Source organism: Lepisosteus oculatus, chromosome 21 (genome assembly GCF_040954835.1).
Source record: "Lepisosteus oculatus isolate fLepOcu1 chromosome 21, fLepOcu1.hap2, whole genome shotgun sequence".
Classification (NCBI taxonomy): domain Eukaryota; kingdom Metazoa; phylum Chordata; class Actinopteri; order Semionotiformes; family Lepisosteidae; genus Lepisosteus; species Lepisosteus oculatus.
In genome coordinates, this window is record NC_090716.1 from 5,877,499 (window position 1) to 5,901,222 (window position 23,724).

Sequence of the window (23,724 nt, forward strand, 5' to 3'; positions counted from 1 at the left end):
GCCATATTTATGCTTGTGGAGACTGACTGTCCTATAAAAAGAAAAGAAACTCGGAGGCCACAATTTATCTAATAAATCAAATATATGCTACAGCAGGGACTTTAAGGCTTAGAGCATGTCCATTTCTATGCTTTTTCAACCGCCCTAAAGGACATAGAAATGCATACATGCAGTTTCTCATGATTGTATTACTTCTTCTTATTTAATCATATAGCTTTTTTAATATTTAGAACCTTCTCTTTTGTCTGGTTATATAGACCTTAAGGCAGTGTGATACCTTTTTGGGCTGACAACCACTGACGATGTAGTGAATCACTATAAAACTTTATAAAGAAACATTTTGTTTGTACACAAAAGCTATTGGTCTATAGAGAAGAATCTGCATTATGTACCCACTTGTTCCTTTGATTCTATAATTATTAATAATTGTGCAAATTTCTGAAAACACACACATGACAATTCATTAAAATCATCACTAGTGTTTTATGAGATAACATAACATAAGATAACTTAAAATGTGCCCTCTCTGTTTCACAAGGAAATCACCGTCCAAAATATATTTTTTTACACAACACAAAATAATTTAAAAAATTAAAATATAAATTTAAAAATATAAGAAGGTAATAGATTGTCACTGGTTACAAAGAAATTACAGACAAGTTTACATCAATAATGAGACTTATATTCGAATTGCTCTATTATTCTTAACTCATCTCAGGCCCCGTATATCTTACAAAGTAAGTAATTCACCTTGGTTTATACAGTAGTTTCTTCAGTTTTCCTCTGGTGTCCCTATATTAAACATTTTGTGTGTACCAGTTCACTTGCTCTGCAAACGATTTGCTCTTCTCTACCTTAGATACTGTATATTAGAACACCATAAGAAAGGCTTAGCAGTCATTTGAGGATCTCATCTAGCCATTTCTTGATGGAAGCCAGGGCATCAGCCTCTACAATACGGCCGAGCAGCTTAGTCCATACTCCTACAACCCTTTGGGGAAAGAAAGGGCTTTCCATTCTCAGTTTTAAAAGCCATTTCACTTTGTTTCCAACTACACTATTCATGTTTGCAATTTTCCAAAAGAAGACTCAAGTGGAGCCTAAATACTTCACAGACTGTTTCCTTTATTGTCCGCGCTTGTAAACAGAGAATTTGAATTAAATGAAAAGCCATTAAATGTAAGAATTATATTTCATAAAGAATATGTACAAATCTGGGTATACAGTATAGGCTTTAAATGCCACCAGAATGCTCATATACTGAATATACCTGTACATACAGTAGATAAAATGTTGTCTTCAAAATCAAGCACTTTTTTTAGGGATAAAAAATGGCCTTTATAAGGAAAACATACAGTATGGAGATGGAGAAATAATGACAACTAAGCATTTTAACAAGTTGTGCTGTTAAATGTGATGGACTGTGATGAATATTATTACCTGTATTCATATTAAATTATGGTGCAGAGATCCCGACTTTAATTCTTCACAACCGAAGTGAAAACTATTTTTTAAATTCCAAATCTGAAATTCACACAGGAAAAGGGATGGATAGACTCTAGAAAAAAACTGTTGCTGTGTGTCCGCTGTACTGCTTATTAAATAATTTCTTTATCCCTTTAAGGGAAGACAACATTCAATCCCCAAACTTTTTACCGTTTCCTAAAATAAGTAACAATTCCAATAAATAGAGAACATTTCTGAAATCACAGCATAGAAGTTTGTGATCATATTCACTGCATGCATTTTTTCTTTATAAGACATAAAATCCAACAAAGGGACTGTTTGTGTCTATAAGGCAGCATCAAAATATCATTACAAAGTCATTAAGAGTATACTACAAGGGCATAGTCAAAACATAATAGTGTGCAGTAAAAACGTACAGCATGAAACAACTGTCATGAAACACCTTAAGCCTCTTCATATCATTTAATGCTCATCTAAACCCCAAAAAACAGCTATGAAGCAAAAGCCCAGACTTTTATAAACATCTGCTATTGATTACAATATGTCTTTAATGGACAACATCACAGACAGCACAAAGTGAACACCAGTTCTGCTTTTCAGCCTTTCTCTTTAATAAACCTCAATCTGATATTACATTTAACTTAATCAGGGAATGGTTCAATCAGGAAACATACTGTACAATATGAAGTTGATGCATTACTGAAAATTGGACCCCTTTTGAAAGCTACTTCTCAGCAAGCACTGTGCTGCAGTTTAAAGTACCTTTACCTAGGCTGGTTTTAGTTTAATCCTTTTAACAATATGTTACACACTTTTATTGCATACAAAAAGACCGTGTTTGATGTTCCTTTATCAAAGAGAAAAAAATCAAATAAATATATAATTTATACTGTACTTGCAGACTAATTCTGGTCAATCTGGGCCAAACTCCGAAATGGTGCTTTTTTTTTTTAACGCTACCATGTCCCACATTTTGAATCATTTTAGCAGTCCCCTGGGGATGCAGAAATGTGCATATGATCAGCAGATGAAGACCTAGATTCAGCTGTTCTACAATCTGGACCACATAAGATAAAGGTGTCTTTCTCTTTGTCTGCTGTTCAAGTGTTTTTGTCAAATTGAAAATGCAGAAAAGTCTGAAAAAAGTGAAGGCAGGGTGACACGCAGGATCTCCACCTAATCCTTTGATTCACCTCCACTGTTCCCAAACCAAACCCAGAAAGGCACCACAAAACACAAGTACAAAACTCCAAACCTGTCAGACTGTACTGAATCATCAAAAGACGACAACCGCCCAACTGCACTCAGACTTGGGGATTACACAGCCCTTCTCCAATGATGCCACCTGATGAAATCGTTTACGTCCAAATCAACACTCTGACCACCATCTCCCCGAACAATCGGGCTCCCCAGAAACTGGATCTGGAGGTTTGCCTGGTGCTGTGCCTCCGGCCAATAATCTCCGGCACCGCCCAGCAGTGTCGTGAGCTCCGCCGCGGATACGGCCTCTTACCTGACTTGCCGGTGGGGCTGCCTCTTGGCCTCCTCCCCCAGTCGGTTCAGAGAGGGCGAGCGGCTGCGGGGACCCCTGGCGCCACCCCCGACTGTCTTTACAGTGCCATTGGGGTTGTTCTGCATCTGCTGAAGCAATTGTGGCGAAAGGCTGCGGTGTGAAGAGGGAGCGGAGGCGGCCGGCCAGTCGGGGAGGTTGTTGATGTTCAGGTTGTTGTCGCTGTTGGAGCGCAGCAGGACCCGGGGGGCTGCAAGCGTGCTCTGGGGTCCCCTGCGCCGGTTGGAGTATGTTGGTGCCTCTCGGAAAGGCACTGAAACAGACATCCACAGGAAGAGGAGGTACATTAGCGCTCAGGATGATGGAAGGGCCAATACTGTACATACAGAAGACATCCATGATCCGGATGTTGGAAGAGTCAATACCATTGAAACCATTCGCTCCACTGCTTTATTTGCATGATCCTCAAGTGTCATCCCATGTCTTGGCAGAATGATCAATTACCCAAAAGCAAGACATGTTTATGTGCGCGTCCAGTCATAGTGGTGTCAATCCAATATAACTGATACAATATGCAAGTGAAAGTTGGACTTTTGCAGCTTGATTTGGAAACATCAAGACTGTTAAAGGCTTAGAGGCTGTTCAAGGACCAGAACCCACTGGGGTTTTTCATTTATGGATTTCGGACTTTACAGTGATGACACATAAAAACTGTTGGGGAAAAACACATTTGCATTCATTTCTGCCATGCGTCCTAAATGCTAAAGAAAAAAAGAATACGCTTGTCATGTTTTTCAACATGGTCTGTAATTTTACCAGGGATTAACGGCTCCATTGGTTCTGATGTCCTCAAGTGGTACCCATTGTAAATGAAAGAAGTGATTAAATGTGCTCCTCCTAATATAGATTAAGGTTTCATGAGAAATCGTAAGTGCTGGATATAGAGAAATTTGATACACAATCTATTCAGAGAAAAGATACATGGCAATTCTTTTTCATGGAATCAAATTCTCATAATAATTTTTCTTCACTTGACCATAATTTTATGCTAGTGAACACTTAACAGAAGTGTCTGCTTACAGGTCAAGCACCTGGGTATTGGTCTGTTTTGGTTGAATTAAAGAATGGTTACGGGAACCATTCTGCTGATCATTTTTATGGAAACTGTTGTGAAAAATAAGCATTTTTTTACAAAAAGCCTCATGTACTACAAAACATATTCATTAAGTGCCATATACTGTATTTTGTTATTAATTCAGAGCAGCGGTGCTGATTGTATTACTTGTCTGTAACAATATAAATACTTGCTGTTTCCAGGCAAGGGTCATTTTCTTTGATCCAACTTAAAAAAACAATCCTCCACGTTCTATCAAAGCTACACAATCCAACAGGAGCAAACTAACAACAAACTCTAAGTATCTCTTGCTCTGCAGATCCACAACAGCTGAAACAAGGAAGATCGGTTATTTGAAGTTAGTACTGATACAGATGCTGTCAACTTCAACATAACTTTGAAGTTGACTTTGGTAACCTAGAGGTATCCAGAAGGGAGAGCAAAAACGTTTGAACTTGCATGAACTTGAGAAATAATAAAGCAGCTCTTCCCCCTAACAATAATACTGCAACTGTGAGACAGACAATGTCACATGTACAGTAGAAGCATGCACAGGCACACACCTAATAATGTTTATTGGAATCTCAAACGAGCAACCAACTGCACCATGCACATATCAGTGCTTCCAGTGCCCTTGTGAAACAAGCACTACACCGTTTCCGAGAACAGAGCACTTGAACCATGCAAATCATTACAGTTGGTCAGTTGCCCTGAGACAGGACAAATAAGTTAGGGAGCACCTGCTTGATTACAGTACATTACAGCACATTAGGCTTTCGTGAGAAGCAGAAGGGGCCCAACAAATTTAACGCAAATGTGGAGAAAAAGGGCAAAACAGCCACAAAAAAATGTCAAAATCAAAGGCATTAATCGCACTGTAAAAGGAATTGTCACACAGGATTCTTACTCTATATCAGTTATTTTTTCATTAAAAACAGTGTGTGTTATGCAACAGTGGGATTTAATCAGTGTAATCTATATTATTTCTTTGCCTAGCAGATATGCAGATTAAAACAGCCATCTTATTACTTCACTGGCTCTAATCCTAAACCTTAAAATTTCCTTTAAAAGTATTTAACTTTAATTGTTTTTTTAAAAATAATTTACATATTAAAATGTTAATTAAACATTTGGGGAGGATAAAAAAACACAATAGGATGATTTCAATGTCTTATACAGTATGTGTCCAGAGTCTTTTGAGATTTTAATTTCTAGTCAATTTAATGAATAGGGAAGTAACAGGGTTAAAACAACAACTGGTTCACATGGAAAATTGATTAATATTCCACCCAGCAGAGCTGCCGTTTTTTTTAGAATGTCAGAGAAATGTAAGTGGGTGTCTTTTCTCCACTGCGAATTGTAGAAGAGATATATTTATATCTGTTTTCCATTATATAGCAGCGTAATGAGATATTACACACTGAGACATATTTTTTCAAACCAAAAACTTTAAAACAAATCGACACACATCACCTAAAATGCCATGATACTGTCAATTTGAAAAAATGTTTGGCAGATTTTTATAATTTACTAGCAAATTAAATACTCTCAATAATACTCTCATCAGCAAGGAAAAAATTAAAGTTGTTATTTTATGCGTAAGTTTCTTAAAACATGTTTCATATCATTGAGTTGTGCATCTCTGTTTTCAGGGGAATATACAGATTCAGACCAATATTTTTTTAAATCACAATTCATCAGAAACTATAAATGAGAAAGTAGTTTTCATATAAAAAAAGGCAATGGAATAAAAAGATGAACATTTAGTAATCCAGTACACAAATGTTACAAAAGCACACCAATTAAACATTCAAATACATAGAATAATTAAATGTTAACTTTCAGTGTCTGTAATAATTGTTATGGCATGCTATTCATAGAAACAAACTACAGTCTAAAACCACTTCAGAACTGAAGAACAGAAGTAGTCTAACAGCAAACAGAAAATACATGAGCATCATTAAAATCACAACATCAAAAACAATAACATTCACACATCCAAACATCAAGTCCCATACTTGATTGCAAAATATTCTCCCTCTTACCTTCTTTCTTTGTTAAGGCATTCAACAAAGACTTCATTTTCCCTCTTTCCCTACTTTAACTCCAATTCCCTCATTGTAATTTCTTTGCGCACAGGACAAAGGAAACAAACAAATGAAAAGACTCCCCCAGTTTCTCTGTGACTTAGCTGCCTGCACCCTAAAAAAACCCAGCAGGTTCTTGGGCACTGAGTAATGGCAAACATTGCTAGGCACGCAGCACCCAGCGTTCTGGTGACAAAGCCCACCCCACATAATGCTGTCTGTCAGCTGGGGAGCCGACTGTGAGAACAGACTAAAGCTGTTCAAAAAAACCCTTCTCACAGTATCAGTCATGTGAATGCTACCAGCACACTCTTCTTTAACATGATTCTCCTGTGGTATTACTACCGTTACCAGATTCAGAAGGAGGGAGATACAATAACATAGGCAATAAGACCCCTAACATTTACTTCTCCCACTGCTACTACTACATTTCTTATTAATATTATGAGCTGTGTAGATTTCATTGCTGTTTTTGTAATGGTTGCTATGTTTGTTATTGACAATTATGATCCTAAGAACCGTAATAAGAAAAAAAAAATGTCATTCATCACACAGTTCTTTAAGTAAAACTGTCCATTAAAAATTAATTCAACAATACATTTGACCCCAGAACATTAAATAATCCAGATATTGAGGATAAAAACATTAAAATGTGTTTTGGCACTTTTTAATCTTTACAGGCATGAATTAAGCACTTCAAAAGAGAACAGTTTTAAAACTGCATTTTAACCCTTCCTTCCCAAGAAACAGCTGTTTGAGCAACAAATCTACTGTGTTGCTAGGCAACAGCAGAAAGGTTGTCTAAATCCGTCATAGGATGTTGTTTTGTTGAGTCTTTGGCTTTCAATTTATTCATTTCTTTTACTATGTCCTCAGCTACATAAATAACAATTCTAGTGTTAAAGTTTTATTGAATTTATGAATTCATATTAACTGGATTCAGCTGACAGGAAAACAGGCATTATTAGCGTACTATATGTACAGTAAGTTATTAAACTAATGGGGAAAAGTTCAGCAGCATTGTGTTTCCAATGAACAATAAAGAGAAGCTAGGAGTATAATGAAATCATAACATACTTAAATAATTCAGATTATGTTTCCCATTAAGTTACAGTATGTTTTAATATTTTTTAGCATGAATAAGAAAGATTAGTCATTATTTGGGTGATGTGATGAAACCTTCCTAAATTCAGATACTGGATTTTATTTTTGGACCTCACTGGAGTGACACATACAGGCAGTAAAAACAAATGTTCCATCTGATGCATGTATTCAAAACAGAGCTTGGTTTTTCTGAAACAGCTTAACTCTTCAGATTTTAAAGGAAAAAAAGGAAAAAATGTTTTCAGTTTACAACAAATCTTTCCTCACGTAACAGAAAGGCATACTTTTGGATCATAACTCCCAAATATGTGTCTTCTTTCTACCCTTTGTGCCTGTATTTATGACCTACAGTATAGGTACAAATCTTTCATCAAAAATGTAACTAATTAGCATCCCACTTCAGAACCGATGAGAAAGACATACAGGTCATGAAGATATAGACCATACAGGTACGTGGACCTACAGTACTGTGAGTACAGAAAATATTGTAAAATGGCTATTTGTCTTTGAAAACATCCATACAGTTTCTATTTCTTTATCTTACACAATGCTGTGTGCATAAAAGTACTTCTTCACCCTTGGATTAAGTATGATCAATAATGGAAAGTCTGTAATTGTTAGCTGTCTGGGAACAGGACTCTAGAAATATGCTCAGTTATGCTCATAAAACTCATTACCAAGCAACTTGTATAACTTGTATATTTAATCGCTACATTTGAGCTTCCTGCTCAACACAATAATTCCAGTATACTTCAAAGAACAAAGCCATTTTTGATCAAAAACCAAAAAACTTTCTTATTTCTTTTAAATCAGAAAATGTAAATCTCTTAACAACAAGCATGCATGTGTGTAGTGTTTTTTAAAATAGTTTGCAAGAAAAATCATGGAAGTCTATCTATTAAATAATGAACAAACCCGAAGTAAAAAATGTTCAATAGCAATCCTTAATGGTAACAAACTGCGGCAAATATTATTAAATCAATATTAAATGCAATTTACAAAAATAAACTTAAATACAAGGAAGCAGAATCTGTCAACTTCATTCATATTTTTTACATGAAAAATATGAATTATATCATGATATTCAATTACTGCAAAATCTGTAATATACCCCAAGGTACACATTGTAATACAGATATTCATATAAATAAGATCAAATCCTATTTTATTTGTAATCTAAATGTATTAAGCACCAATAAAATTTCACAATGTGGCCAACATTTTCAACAACATGCACTGCTTTCTCAAATAGACATGAATAATTCACGATACAGGAAGTGGCAGCATGATAGTGAGGCAGTCTGCACTGCTAGCTCACAACTCTTTGAGTCCTGAGCTCGACCCTGAACAGGGATGCCTTTCTCCGTAGGGTCTGTATGTATATCACAGGTCATGCATACTTTCACCAGGTCCCCCACTTATTATAAACCTTCTGCAGACTTGCTTGCTAGGTTAATTGGGGTCTTTAAATTGTCCCTGATTCTGATAGCCCAGGTATCTTGATCAATGCCCCTTCTCCCAGTTTCAGCACAGGTATACAGTAGGCTGTGGATTGACCTTAACCCTTGGGAAGAAGTAGCTTTCTGATAATGGATGGATGGGTCTTACAACAACGTATTGATGTATAGTCAGGAATTACTGTAGTGTGCTGTTTTTGATCTCAGCAGATCAGCAGTGTTTTCCAATAACATTTACAAAACCTTAAACTCCTCTTTTGGTCATAATTACTTGAGGTAGTGAATACGAGAATGTACAGGATATTTCATATTTCATGTCTTATCTTCAAACTATTTACTTAGCACGAGATGTCAGAGGTACAGAATTTGTACTTCATAATTGCCTACAGTTTTTCACTCAATTTAGAATATTTCACTTGCTCTCAAATGTAATATTTACTTAAGGCACTCATGAAATACGTTTTGTATTAAAACACCTGAAAGGAACCCTTACAGTTGAGTTTGATATTCTTCGATAATTGTTTTACCTGTGGTTCTGATGATGCATTATATAGTCTGAGATAAACCACAGTTTGGGCATGTGTTTCTGAGTGGAATGTGTGGTCCTGGTTGTTCATATGGTCCTAAACATGCTCATTCTGACCTCCATTGTCATCACATCATCCACCTTAGGAGGTTATGATAGTCATCCACAAATCAGCATGTTTGTGCTGGCATAGAGGACAATTTTTCTCTCATCCTTTGAGTACATGGTGGGGCTGGAGGGGAGTCCCCATTACCTGTAAGGCGCATTTGAGTTGAGTGCTCAGAAGAGCGCTATATTATTATTACTATTATATACTGTCAATCTGAAGCTGTACCTGCTGATTATATGGTTGGCCTAGCAAAGCTGATCATTTCCTTCACTTTTCATGATTCTTGCCTTCATGCTTGTTGTGTTTTCTTGTGAGCTAACAAAAATATTGGTTGGTCCATCTTCTGGCTGTATTTGAAGGTTATTGCACCGGCAGTGAAAATGGCACTTCTCCAAACCCTTGAGTTGCCTTTTATATATTTCTAAAAAAATTCTGCAAAGCTCCAGAGGGTATGATGGAAATCATGACTGGCTTGAAAGGCATTTAACTTGGCTTTGGGCCTGATGTCACAATCTTCAAAACACCTCTTTCCTCAGGTACTGTAGCTAAAGATTGCATTAAACTGGAGATTTAAATGTTTTAAAATCCCCAGAGCTTAAATTGGTTATACATGAGCTTCGGACTGATCTTTGTAGAGCTTGTAGATAGAACCTACCTATCAACAAGTTGTCAAAAAACAGTCCAAAGTATGTTACACTAAGCATTAAGTATCAATCCAATTTTCTTCAGGATAAAAACTTTAACTTCCATTGAGTAATTTAGCTCCACCCCAGATGGGAGCTTGTTGGAGGTCAGAGTAAGGGATGTGAAAAACATCACTGTTGAGTGATCTTTTGTTGAGGCACTGCTTGAAGAGCACCCCATTAAAAAAAAAAAGCAGAAGACTTTCACAGTAATATGAATTTTTGATCAACTACAGCTCCTTTGGTGCCTTAATTACTAATGTGCACATCAGTCATGCTATGCTAGGAACTGACAACTGCTAGACCAACTTATCTGCCTCCCAGTGAAAGTCCTTTCTGGTAGGGGCATCGTAGTGGTGTATCGTTCACTGCTAGTGTGAGATGTGGTCACTCAGTTAAGACACTCATTATTCCAATACGAAAATCAGTAGATCTTTTAATTCAAATTGATGGCAAAATCAGTCCATGACGCCATCATTCATTCCTGTAGACCACTCTAAAAAGAGGTATAGGCACTTCCTTGTACCATGAGCAGTTCCTATGTTTGCCAAGTCTTAAGCAGGGCACAAAAGTCAAAATCATATTGCCAGAGTCTCAGGCAATTATTGCAGTAGAGCTGTCCATGAAGCCTCTGGGTTTGCAGGTCCTGATTTCTGACTGTGTTTTTTACTACATTAAAGGTGATCCCATTGGACACAGAAATTCAGGCAGGAAATGGTGAGACTGGTGAAAGATTAGGTTTTGAGGAACTTTTTCCTTTTTCCATCTAGAGTGAGTTGAGGGGATTCTGATCCTTTTCCCCATTCACCTTAAATACCCAGATAACCTGTTGACAGCTTGGATGTAATACTATACAGTGTATATAATCACAGTTACCTTAGGTTCTATACTTGCCAACAATACACACTCTCAGTGTCTCCCCAACAGCGATGTATCCAATTGAATTAAATTAGAACTAGATAGGTAACAGCAGAGTGTAACACAATATAATTAATCATTATAACTTCTATTATTAACTAACAACAATGTAACTTTCATCCGAAACTGTTCTGAGCTTTACCTTAGATTCACCTAATGAAGGGTCTGCATTTACTACAAAATCTTTTCAAAATCTTATTTCTGTTTATTGTACTTAAATTTTTGAGTATGAACATAATGACCTAATTAAGTCACATAGTTTTCAATTTTCTTTTCCTGCAAGGGCACATTGAAATTGAACAACTTTTTTTTCATTAACTACTGCAAGAAAATTTCATATTGTGTATTGAAGGTCATTTTATTTCAGCAGATGGGAAATCGCTGCATAAGATTTTCACCATGAAGGTGTTTAATGTGTTTAATTGCAAAAAGATTCTCAGCTTGTCTTTTAACCCACTTGCTTTCTGTACTCCACTGTCACTCTTTAGTTCTAAGAAAAGGCCTGTTCTGCCATTGTGACAACTTAATAGGGAACATGTGTTTCACAGTCCCAAATATTTGCATGACATCACCTATGCATAAGACATTTGGTCAGAATGAAACTTTAATGTGATCTAAAATCCAAAGCACAAACATAGTAAAAGTGAAGAAAGCAAAACAGTGTTCTTCTACAACAGCCACCATCGGTATTGTCTTTCTGGTGTATGTACTCTTGTGGATGAACTTAAAGTTGGCTTTTTAAAAATTAACATTCCCTAAACTACAGTATATCTCTTCACCTATTTTCTGCAGACCTGTAGCTCTTCCTCTAAGGGGAATACTAGGGTCAATCATCTGCATTGAAACACATGTTTATGCTTGGTGCTGTACCTCTCAGTCAAAGGCCTTCTCAAATTGCATTTACTGTACACAATACAGAGCAAAAATACCCTTTTAAATTCACATTCCTTTGTGTATCTGCTTCCAAGGGAAAAATCATGATGGTTTTGTAGTTACTGTAAGATCTTGGAAAGTGCTTATTTAAATTACTGTATATGCTGTGCCCTTGTTCATAGCAAAACATCGTCTGTAAAATATGAAAACGTAGACATTAGATTTCAAGTTAAGATACCTGTACCTGCCTTCCTATTCTCTCCAAGAGTTTTCTGAGGATAGTCTGGATAAGAGTGCCTATCTTATAATGTGTCCATGCAGTTAGTTTTTTCAATGCTCAAATCACAGGGTTCAAGAAAAATAGACTTTCTACATTGAGACCAAGGATTACATTGAGCCCAAATGTCTCAGGGAGACACTACAAGCTGACAACAGAATTCCCTTTGGGCAGGACCTTGCTATGATTCTGACAGATAGAACTTTAGATGCCAGATTTATGCAACAGCGATGTTAAGAAAAGGTAACCATACTTTGTATTGTCAAAAATATAACATTGAACGTTATGAAAAAAGCAACATTGGAATTAGCAATCACTACCTTCAAATAAGTGTAACCAATAAAAGCATAACCCAAACTAGAAGAAATATAAAAAATATCCTTCAAAGAATTTGTAATGAAAGTTATTTTTATTTTATATAAATTCATATATTTAAAATGGATAATCTCAAATATATAAACATGACTTTTCCTTCCATTACACTTTTAATTCTAACAAAGAAGCAAACAAGATTTCAACTTCTTGATTAGCCAATTGCCATATAACACTGGACGCCATGGCAACCATTTGCTTCTGATTCAGGGAGCACATATTTACATACTTAAACTGTGCATTGCCTTTGTGCCTCCGATACTGGTCATGGAGATGAAGGGAAGCCAAAAGCAAGAGGTTTCCACTGCAATATTAGATCCATATTGGTATAGATTCAAGTAAAAGAACCTGAAGTGAAATAAAATGTCCCAGTTCATTTGCAGAATCTGTAGTCCAAGTATATTCAAAGTATATCTTTGCACATTGCACATTAGTATAAAGTCCAGAACACCTGAAAGGACAGATGAAAGTTTCCTAAATGCTTTGCTTAAAAACTACTGTATAACTCTGGTTGAACTGTGGCCTAAGGATATGACTTTGACATTATTGTTTAAAATAATGTCAGCTTCTGCTGCAAGAAAAACATGCATTGAAAAATCCAAAGATGAGAAAAATGATGACACAGGGATTTCCAGATGACATTTTAATCTGCAGCTCAATCTGTGTCTTTCACTAGAGAACACGCTGCTTTAATATTCTACAGATAAGAGTCAAATAGAATACTGCTTGGCCGAAATACTTCCAAGAAATTTAACTTAGGGTAGGTTTTAATCGATTAAAATAGGGCATAGTTCTATAAAAATGTAATTTAAAAATGCACTAAATTCAGAAATTCAGAAGTGAATGGTACAGTACTTCATTGTTTGCTGAAACAGGATTCTATGGAGATCTTAAACAGCTGGGATCCACTGTGTTTTACACTGCTATTCAGTCTCATTTCTTAAAGGATGTATAATTATCTAAGTAGGTCAGCAACAGTAAATGCTGCAAACATCAAATGCAAATGGGATGAGTTTTAACACTCTATAGGATGAAAAAAAACGCATGACATCATATCCTTCTAGGAAAATTGTATAAATCATACAATCTTACAAAATATAAATAATGCATATAAACTCTGTTTTACTCATGCCATTTTAACTAAACAGGAAATTTGAAAATATTTTTATTTAAAATAGAATATATCCTGTCTGAGATTTAATTAAGAATAATGCTATAATGAAAATATATACTTTGAATTTGTCCATTATTTTTTTTGTTTAAATCTTTCCAAATATTGTTCACTGTACTGTACACAAGAAAGTAAACCAACCACTTTTGAGCCCTGTCAGAGGTAATTTAGAAAACAGTGAGTCTTTGAAAGGCACAGTTTGTGCACTACGGTATGCTGTATACAAGATAACTCAAAAGTGCCACTTTTACCTCAAAACATATTAAAATAGTAGTATGACTTTCCCAGAGGAAGACTGTTTTGATGACAGATTATGATCTACTGTACTGTAATTGACTGTTAACGTTCTTAGCAAATGCTCTTACAGTAATTTCAGATTACATGATGCACAGTTCCGGTAAGAGAAATATAATTTAACTATGTACCTAGCAGCAGCGAACACAGATTCCAGTCCAAAATACATCTTCACATTTGCCTGATGTTACCTTAGCAGAAAACACATATTAAATATAGAACTGCTGAAGAGTTACAACAACAAACCTTGTTCTAGTGTTGAGCTGGCACAACCCATGACAGCTAATCCACTTGAAAATGTATCCCATCACAAACAAGATATATTGCAGGAAAAATGTAGGTGATCCGAAGGTGACATCTCCATAGCCATCATCTTGCAATGTATGTACAACTTTTATTAATAATATACTCAAGGGCCTGGAAATTCCAAATTGTCATTGTTACCACAGCGTTTAGGACATTCATCCTAAAGACTCCATAATAACTGTTGGTCAGCAGATGTTTCCTAATCCTGCAGCACTATTCATTTACTGACAGACAGCTGTGGAGTGCTGGGAAACAATCGAGGATTACATTTTTTTTTTTTATTTGTCAGTCCCCACTAATCCTCTTGTGAACCTTTTTAAATAGAATAAATTTATTAAAAATAATTTTGGATTGAACAAAACTGAAATGTTTGTTAACTCATTTTAAATTTACTTGATTTTAAGAAGACAACTCTGTGGCTGATCATAACCGTCAAAGGTTTCGAATTTGTGCTGAACTCTCTATGTCACCTGAATGATGCTCGAGTGCACTGCAGACAAACTGATTAATGCCTTTCTGTGTCTTCTAGTCTTTCTGTTCATGCTGTCAGTCACTGTTTATGCCAGTGAAAACAGAAAAACTAAATTCCCATGAGAAGTGTTGGCTCTAAATATAGTACTGATCAATTAAATGAATTCCACATAATTCCAAACAATCAATTGGTCATCAGTTGGTTTCTGGAGAACACCCCAGAAAAGTTAAAACACAAGTTCAACAGACATGATCATGGATAGTCAAAGATAACATACTTTACAGCATAAAGTGGTGGGTATCATTTTTAAGCATTCCATTACTTTGCCAAATTACTTTCCACAATCAAGAGGATAAGCCTATGAAGATGAAAATACAAAGGTGTCCTATGTGACAGACAATAAATAATACAACAATACATTGTATCACATATAGACATCTGGAAGCATCTGGAAAGAAAATGTTATTTCTTGCCAACCCCTTTCACAATATGAGTGACGTAAAAAATGTGCTTCCATTATTGGTGTAAGCAATGATCATAATGGAAGCTTAGAAGACACTGACAGACAAAATAAATGTAGAAAACACATATTGAATAATTGTTAGTTATACTGGATGTGTTTTCTCACAGGTGCAAAACTTTTTATTGCAGCTAATATAAATTCTATAAAACTGGACATTAAATACTTTTGTTTCTGAATGCCATAAATCATGTCACATATGTAATTTGCAAGTACAGTATGAACAGCAATTAGTTCCAATTTCCAAAACCTTTAACTTGCTCAAGTGTTCAAAACACTAAGTGTACATAACACCGTTTGGAAGGGAAAACAATATTTTGGAACCTCAATCACTTACCTATATCAGTATCTTTGTGATTCTTGACTAACTCAGCCAGTTCAAAATTCCCTGCTATGATGGCCACCTATGAAAGAAAAATGAAAAGTTGTAAATACAACTTTATTTTACAAAACATTTCTTTAATAAACTAATATATAAGAAACAGAACTTTGTGATACAAAAACAAAAGTAACTACAGAGTAAGAGCTTTTCTGCACACTTTTTTGTGTTTCTAACTTAATGACTGCTGTGAGAGAGACATAAAAACAACAGAAAAAATATCAAGTAAAATACGAGAACTATAAACACCCTCCTAATATGATTTAGTTTTAAATATAAAAGCTTTGAAATACGTTTGAAAAAATCCTAAAGAACATATACAACCCACTTTGTCACAGCACCAAGAGAGTAATGCTGCTTATGACCAAATTACTATTTACGCAAAGGGTACTTTTCATTTAGGCCTACTTGAGTTGACTACTACAAAGGTTTTATGGTGCTTTATTGACCTAAACAATAAATTGTAAATGTTATGAAGGGATGGAGCTACAGTACTAGATGGATATCTTTAAAATCAATAATGAAACACAAGCCAGAGGGCACAAGTGACAACTACAAGGAAGTGATTTTAGAACAGGGAATGGGATGAACATCTTTAAGTATATACGATTGTAAGGGTCTGGAACAAGCTTCCCAGCCATGTTGCTGAAGTTGATACCCTGGCTTCTTTCAAGAAAACGCTGGATGAGATCCTCACATCAATTAACTACTAACCAAACCAGCAAGATAAACCAAATGGCTTCCTCTCATTTGTAGCTTTTTATGTTAGCCAAAATTGGATTTCAATATTTGTGATTTTTTCAAATTTCACCAGTTTGTGTATGATATCGTATAATGTTCTGAAGCCCATCCAAGCACAGTAGCTTCAACCTAAGATTGAACCAGCTGCAGCATCAAGCTCACTCACAAGTCTCATTTGTTCTATACAATTACATCACCATAGCCTGCAGCCATACAGAGACCCAAAACCTACAGCCATTGGCAGACAGCAGCCTTGTGACATCAGAGACGTCACATCATTTTTTGCACTCATTGTTGGGAGAAAATGATCTCTACAGGAATTACGCTGTTGTGAAATGACCTCTTGAACAATTCTTTAGTTCATAGAAGAACATAGAAATAGTCTCAGTGATAACAGTCCAAACACATACAGTGTATGCTTTGCTCTTACATCACAAAGAAGTGGTTAAATGACCTTAGTCAGACTAAATAAGAAATAATAAAGTTAAATGATGAATCATTCTGAAAATCTTAATGCCCTTAAATAATAACAATAAATGAGCTTAATAAATTAGCTTAATGATCATATAGCACGTACGTATTTCCTAGCTATTAACTTTTTTCTTGACATAAAGCATTCACTTTCCTGTGCAAACCTTTCTGCTGTGACTTGTGAAGTGCATGTTAAGTACTCAAGGACAAATACCTTCACAGATAATTTCTCAAAACTTACTCTAAGAATTTGAGCAGAGCCTTCATCTAAAACAGATCTCTCCTATAACATTTCTATGTGCAGATCAGAATGGTTCTTTATTTTAATATTAATATATATTTTTAATAATACTTAAAGAATACATCTGAAAAAAAAACTACAAAGAAAACAGTAAAGCATAGCATACACAATCTTTATTCACATACCCCTCTTTTATCAAAAACCTTGATTAAGTAATTGCTATTTCGTACATGATATGATGGCATTATAAGCATAATTTTAGATTTAATTTCAAAGTTTTATGTGTATGTCTGATTAAGTCATTTGTAAATTGCATTTTAGCTTTATGTTCAGTGAAAAGGGTATGTTAATCCATCCATCCATTCTCCATAAGGATCATAGCAACTCAAACAAACAATGAACCTTTGAAATTAACAATGTAAAGATATGCCTAATTTACAAGAGACATATATTCTTTTAAGCTGAGACAATTAATAATTAATGTCAATAGCAAAAGCTACCTAGTACTGACAAAATAAATTTATTTTTTGTATATAATTACCAAGAGACAAAGTCAGTAGAGCATAGGTTCATTTAAGTTGTGTATGGTGACTTGATGCATGAACTCTGATTTTCTTGTTATAAAACTGTGATTAACATTGTATTCACTAGGGGGCGATAAAGATCGTATTTCCTTAGGAACAAGTGCCCTGTTACATTCACAAGTATCCTGGAGGAATGGACAACCCACTACCACTACAGTATCAATGCAGAAATAATAGATGACTGTTCACTGTTAAAGCCCCCATAACGTACTGCTCTAGACAGAAGGTAGGTTTCAAAACCTACATATCAAAGTAAATCTCATGCAAGCTGAGCAGCTTGCCTCTACAACATTTCCTAGGTTCAAACTTGTTCTTATGGCGAACTATTGCATCTTTGATTATTGTTTATGTAGTCTTTACAGAGAGAGAAAAAAAAGAGAGCATTTTAAAGAAAAAAAGAGATAAAGAGTCCCTTAAAGGGTGGGTGGAGGCTGAGCTAAAAAAGAAAAAAAAATAGTGCCATACTAGTAAAATTAAACCTTTTCATCTTACTGAGTGTGTAAATTTGCACTGTTACTGGAATACATAGTAATAAATTACCTGCCTTTCAAACTGTGTTAAGTAGTCGGACAAAACTGTGTGTCTTTCCTGGCAGCGCAGTCGATGCACTAATTAGAAGCTCTATCCATTCAAGCAGAGCAAAACTCAGATCACACTGTAAATGATATATTAATTGCTTTACAACGTGTGGCTCATTTTCCTCTACTGCTTTTTGCAAGGATCCTTCTTGTGCACTCAAGAGACTAATATTTCCCCTACAAACAGTTATCCATACTTTCTGAAAAGCGTAAGATGTATTCATGATTTTTTTTTTCTCATATACTGTAATGAGGTCCTGGACAGTACCAATGAGATTATAAAACACAGCATGTGCACTCAGCTGCTACATATTTACAGCAGATATTCTATGAAACAACACCAAACTAAATAGTATTTTGTATGTTTAACATATTCAGTAGATTGAAGAAACATATGCTTTTAACTCAATGGTCAACATTATGATGGTTATACTGTACTTCATCAACCTTCACAATTCAAATGCACAATGTACATCATTTGATAATGTACAGTACCTTAAACTGTGTAATAACAGAAATATAACAAGAAATGTGCCCAAACTGATATATTTTAGTTGACTCTTATACAATCTAAGATATCGTATTATTAAGGTGTCAGGAAATACCTAAGTATTAACCTCTTGGGTACCACTCTTAGCAAAAAGATATCTTGGAATTAGTGGTATCTTTAAGCTGCCTAGGGTTGCCATAGAAACTCCTTTTTGTTTGTGGTTGAGGGGGAGGGTTAAGCCTGCAGCAATTTCTCAAAAAAGAGAGATTCTTAATTAAGACAGAAGGTCCCTCATAGAGAAAAAAGTGCATTTTATTTTAAAAAGTACATGCTTAAAAAATTATTGCTTTATTTCCACAAACATATATCCTCTTTCATGTTTAGGAGCTGCCATTTCTAAAGCAAAATTCTAGGCTATGTATGGTGTTCACTACAGCAGAAGTATAAAAATATCTCCAAAGACTACTTCACATTACATTTGTATATTAAAAATATTAGTTTCAAGATCAATACAACTCTTTAGGGGTGGCATATCAATTTCATATGCCTGTCTTGTCCTAAAATTAGCCACAAAATTAGAGGTAAAAAGGATAATGTAATAATGTAATAACTCTAATTTCTAGTTATTAATTTGGGAGACTAATGGTCTAAAGTAACTGGTTGCAAGTTTTCATTTCTAATGCAGAATTGTTCAGAAAAAGCCTTACATTATTTTCTCCAAAGCCTGAGCTCCTGAAGAATATCTTAGCCCATGAGACGTACAGTATAAAACAAACACAGTCAAACACCTTTCCAAAATTACAGGAAAGACAAAGAGAGTTACTTTCCAATTACATGTCTATGGTGTAATATATAAAAAATGTCAGGATCCCTTGTTTGTAAATGTACAGTTTATACAGTAGTATATTGGGGGGGGTCAACAGGATTAAGTCTGATTAAAAGTATAATGAAATGCAAACTCACTTTCATTACACTGAATACAGGGTTCAAGGGGAATTATTATTTTGTGGAAAAGATCCTGCCACATTAGAAAGCTGTTAAATGTTGACAAATAATCCCAACAATTGAACAACAGGCTTTGTAGCTAGGGGCAATGATTCCACAGAACACTACTGCCGCAATACTGAAAAAACCCTAATTAACCGAAACAGCTGTTTGTGGTTTATTGTGGTTGCTAGTCAATGGCTCGCAGCAATACATATACCTGCTTACAAGATAACTTACATATTAAATGTATTTGAAGAATCGGTGTATTGAAGTTTTATTATTATTGCAGTTGTTATTATGTTTGTTGTTTTAATTGGTCTAGCATAGTCAGCCCTGTAAAGTTCTCCCCTTAATTCAATCTGTTGTGTAGAGGGAATCCTTCTCTTCTGTACTTCAGTGGTGGATGAAGTGGGTCTTCTACAGTATACTGTATTTAGTGCTTCCATTCACAGATTGTTTCCTTTAACACTTTGTTCCAGAATTTGCTTCCTCATAGTCCCCCTTTTCACTGCCATCTCACCTTTTCTTGCTCTTTTATTTTCCCTGTCCCATCTCTTTCCTTCATATCTCTGCTCTCTCTGCTCCTCAGACCTGAAGGAGTTTCTACAGTTGAAACATTTCCCATTTCAACCTGTCCCTTCTTTTTTTCAGTGTGAATTATTATATTGTTTCTTTTGCACTCTGAAACACTGACAAAGTACACAGTGATCTCTAACCTTTTTGAAAATGCTTGTCTGTCTGTCATAGCTGGAGTGGAATTAAGTTCACTGCTCAATTCAAGTTGCTGATCTGTGTAGAAAGTGTAGCTTCCGCCCTATACATACTGTAAATATTCAACAGGAAGACACTAGATTACTGTCAACAGTCATCTGTTCAAATACAGCACTGTGTCACACCACTATTTAAAAATGCTGCCTTATTTTCAAATGTAATATTTAGATGTAAGTCCATTAGAAAATTTTTAGATCCAATAATTTTCACAACTATAAATAATGACTCACTTATAAACTCTGTTTCCTCACTCTGTGAACAGTCTATTAAACTAAATCCTTTTATTCAAAGTGTGCCTCGACAAACTACTGCATGGCAAACAATACATACAGGCATTGATTTATTTTAATTCACTAAGCTATTAGTGAACTATTAGTCTACACAAACCTTTATGATAAGTTAAGGACAATGAGATGTAAAAGTTATGTGGGATGTTTTCAGTACTACTGTACTTGGTTGTGTTGTTAATATCTGTAAGTATATAAACAAAGGTTCCAAATTAAGACAAACTCCTGTAAAGAAAAACATCTGCCTGTGATAAAGAAATCCTAAGCATTGACTCTTGACAAATAAATTACAGTACATAAAACTGCCATGCATACAGTTAAGTAGATAAAAAAGTCTTTAGATATTATTGACTATTCATATTTAAAGATGAAAGTACAGTAGAAAGAGATTGAAAAGAAATGCTTCAATAATTCATCGTTTTTAATATATTGCACAAGAGGAATGAGGTTCTCTTTAATAAATTATGATTTCTTGTTTGATGCTCATGTTTAAATGCCATCTCATGGATACATACAGTAGATTTGTCTAAAAATACACGTTTGCGTGTAGTTTTGTCTAGAGTTTTTACAAAATGCTTCTTAGAAGTTTTTAATGTATAGGTCAGCACTGATAAGTCCACCCAAAAACGAACACAACGACTTTTCGGATTCAAGAGAGCAAGTGATTTATGTTGTAATATTAACTGAATGAATTAATGGTGAAGACATTAGGGCTTTCAGTACAATCTTAAAGATCCTGAATGGACTACCCAAATCATTATTTTAGATATGGTGTAGAGGCCAGAGCTGGAGAAAAGCTATTGAGCTCAACAATATTACTGAAAAATATTTTATTTAAAAAAAATGTGGTGGGTGTTGGGAACAAGATACAAGGTCATTTTGTAACTGATGAGTCACTAAGCTCTAGAAAGAACCGGCTACATGAAGTCTTTGGATCAATTGATTATGTGCAACAGGGTGGGATTTGACAGACTGAGTGATACTTTTTACTGTTCTTATATAAACTGCTAGATTTCCCAGTTGTTAAAATTCTAGACAATAAAACACTACCCTCAGAAATAACTGAAACATCTGTGCTAACCATCCATCACTTCATTATTAAAATCAAGACTTGGCAAATGAACCTAGCTCTTAACCCTTCCACCTATTTTAGTTCCATATTTGAAAATAATGTACTTCAGGTCATAACTTGATTTTTTAATCATGCTATACAAAATACAGAGAATATATACTGTACAAAATTGGATCCCAGGCAATATGATGTCCACATCCCAAAACAAAGATATACAGTAAATCCACTGTATTATCAATAAGAAAATCTGAAGATTCTTAAATAATAGTATATACAGGAGCTGGTAACAAAGAACATTTTTTATGTGTACTGTGCACATCATATTAATGATATTTCCAATTTTTAATGTGGGAGTTCCTATCATTTAAGTAGATTCATTAAACACTTAACAGAGTTCTGTATTCCTACTGTTGGCACTACTTTTAGGGTTTCCTTTGATAAACCCCTCAAAGGACAGAAAGTTTTGCTTAAATCATTATACTCAACAGTCATAGAGAACAAGAGAGTGAAGGGATAAGGAATATAACCCAGGATTCCAAACCAAAAGTAATTATTTTTGAAAAGAAAAGTATGAAACAGTACTGGCTCAAGTACATTATATCTTTTCAAAGCTTTAATAATTAATACCCATAAGAACGGCATTCTAAAAGAGGAGATAAGTGAATTTATGTGCAAGGTGTAATGTTGTCTTATCTTACGGGAAAGTGTGAAATGACACACTGGAGTTACGTGTGGGTGGCCACTGCCTCCTAGAAACCTGTTGTAAATGAGATAAACTGTATGTTTCAGTAGATCTTATTTCCCTGTACAGTAAAACTTATTTTTTTAATTTTTAGAGAGACCTGAAGTGGTGTTATTTCTGATGGAGGCTCAGAGTAGGCATGTTTCAGATGCAAATAAAGAAATATCAGGGCATTAGCAACTGGGCAATGCAGAAGCAGAAGGGAAATTAAATATATCTAGCACTTGAAGTGTATCTTTCACTTTGACTCCAATCTGAGCTAAAGAGTTCAGGTGTTTAGCCACTTTGCATTGGAATTCACAAGTGAATTGAACGTTTAAGGGTGAGCAAATGTATTTCGTCCTGAAAACTGACTTATCAAGACCAAAATGAGCAGAAGTGTTTCAAGTTTGCACTATGTCAAATCAAGATTTTCTGAACCTCCCTCAGAGAGACAGTATGAAAAGAGATATTTCGCATTTCAACTTGAGGGATTTTATAGAAAACATGGTTATGCTTTTTTGTGCGTGTTTCTTCAACACAAGAGAGCTTTTAATTAGTGAAGTGAGACAGCACCACCTTTATTTTTCAGTATCACATGATAAATAATGAAAACCATCAGAAAATGCATCAGTAAACTGGATGTAATCCTCAAATATACATTACATAACCATACCTCCTACATGTTAGAATAAAGAAGAAATGAATAGCAAATTGACAGTGATGACCAGATGCTCATTTGTGGCTCACAAAATGAAGTGTGTAAATGAAAAATAGCAGTAAGCAATGTTTTTTTACAACACAATAAATATAAGTACACAAAAGAGAAAGGCAAAGATGTTTATATACAACAGATGTGTAGTGAGTACTGAGGCTGGCTTCCCATTTGACTACACTAGATGTTAACCAGTTGGATGAAGCATGAAGTTGAAGTGTGTGATTTCACCCTGTCTTGTAAGTATTAGCTTAGGGGAATACAAACACCAACCAGCAAGTAAAACGGTTAAACTGGCTGTGCTAAAACCTTCGTTTTAGGCTAGAGAATGAAGAGGAGCTTCTTTCTGGAACAAAGAGCAGTGATGGACTGATTTGCACAGGAGCTTGGAGCTTGTGTGAAGAAGAGCCCAGGGCTGTAACGCCTT

At 35.2% G+C, this 23,724-nt stretch overlaps 1 protein-coding gene across 4 annotated transcripts in view; it reads right to left on the minus strand.

Annotated features, from left to right (window-relative positions):
• The window catches only part of shank2b (SH3 and multiple ankyrin repeat domains 2b), a 185,629-nt gene that overhangs the window by 91,533 nt on the left and 70,372 nt on the right, over positions 1 to 23,724 (minus strand). For all 4 annotated transcript variants that reach the window (XM_069181535.1, XM_069181534.1, XM_069181536.1 and 1 more), the window contains exons 10-11: positions 15,598 to 15,664; positions 2,981 to 3,290 (exon numbers count right to left, since the gene is read on the minus strand). In XM_069181535.1, the coding sequence (XP_069037636.1) occupies positions 2,981 to 3,290; positions 15,598 to 15,664 (377 nt within the window). The remainder of the gene's footprint in view (positions 1 to 2,980; positions 3,291 to 15,597; positions 15,665 to 23,724) is intronic.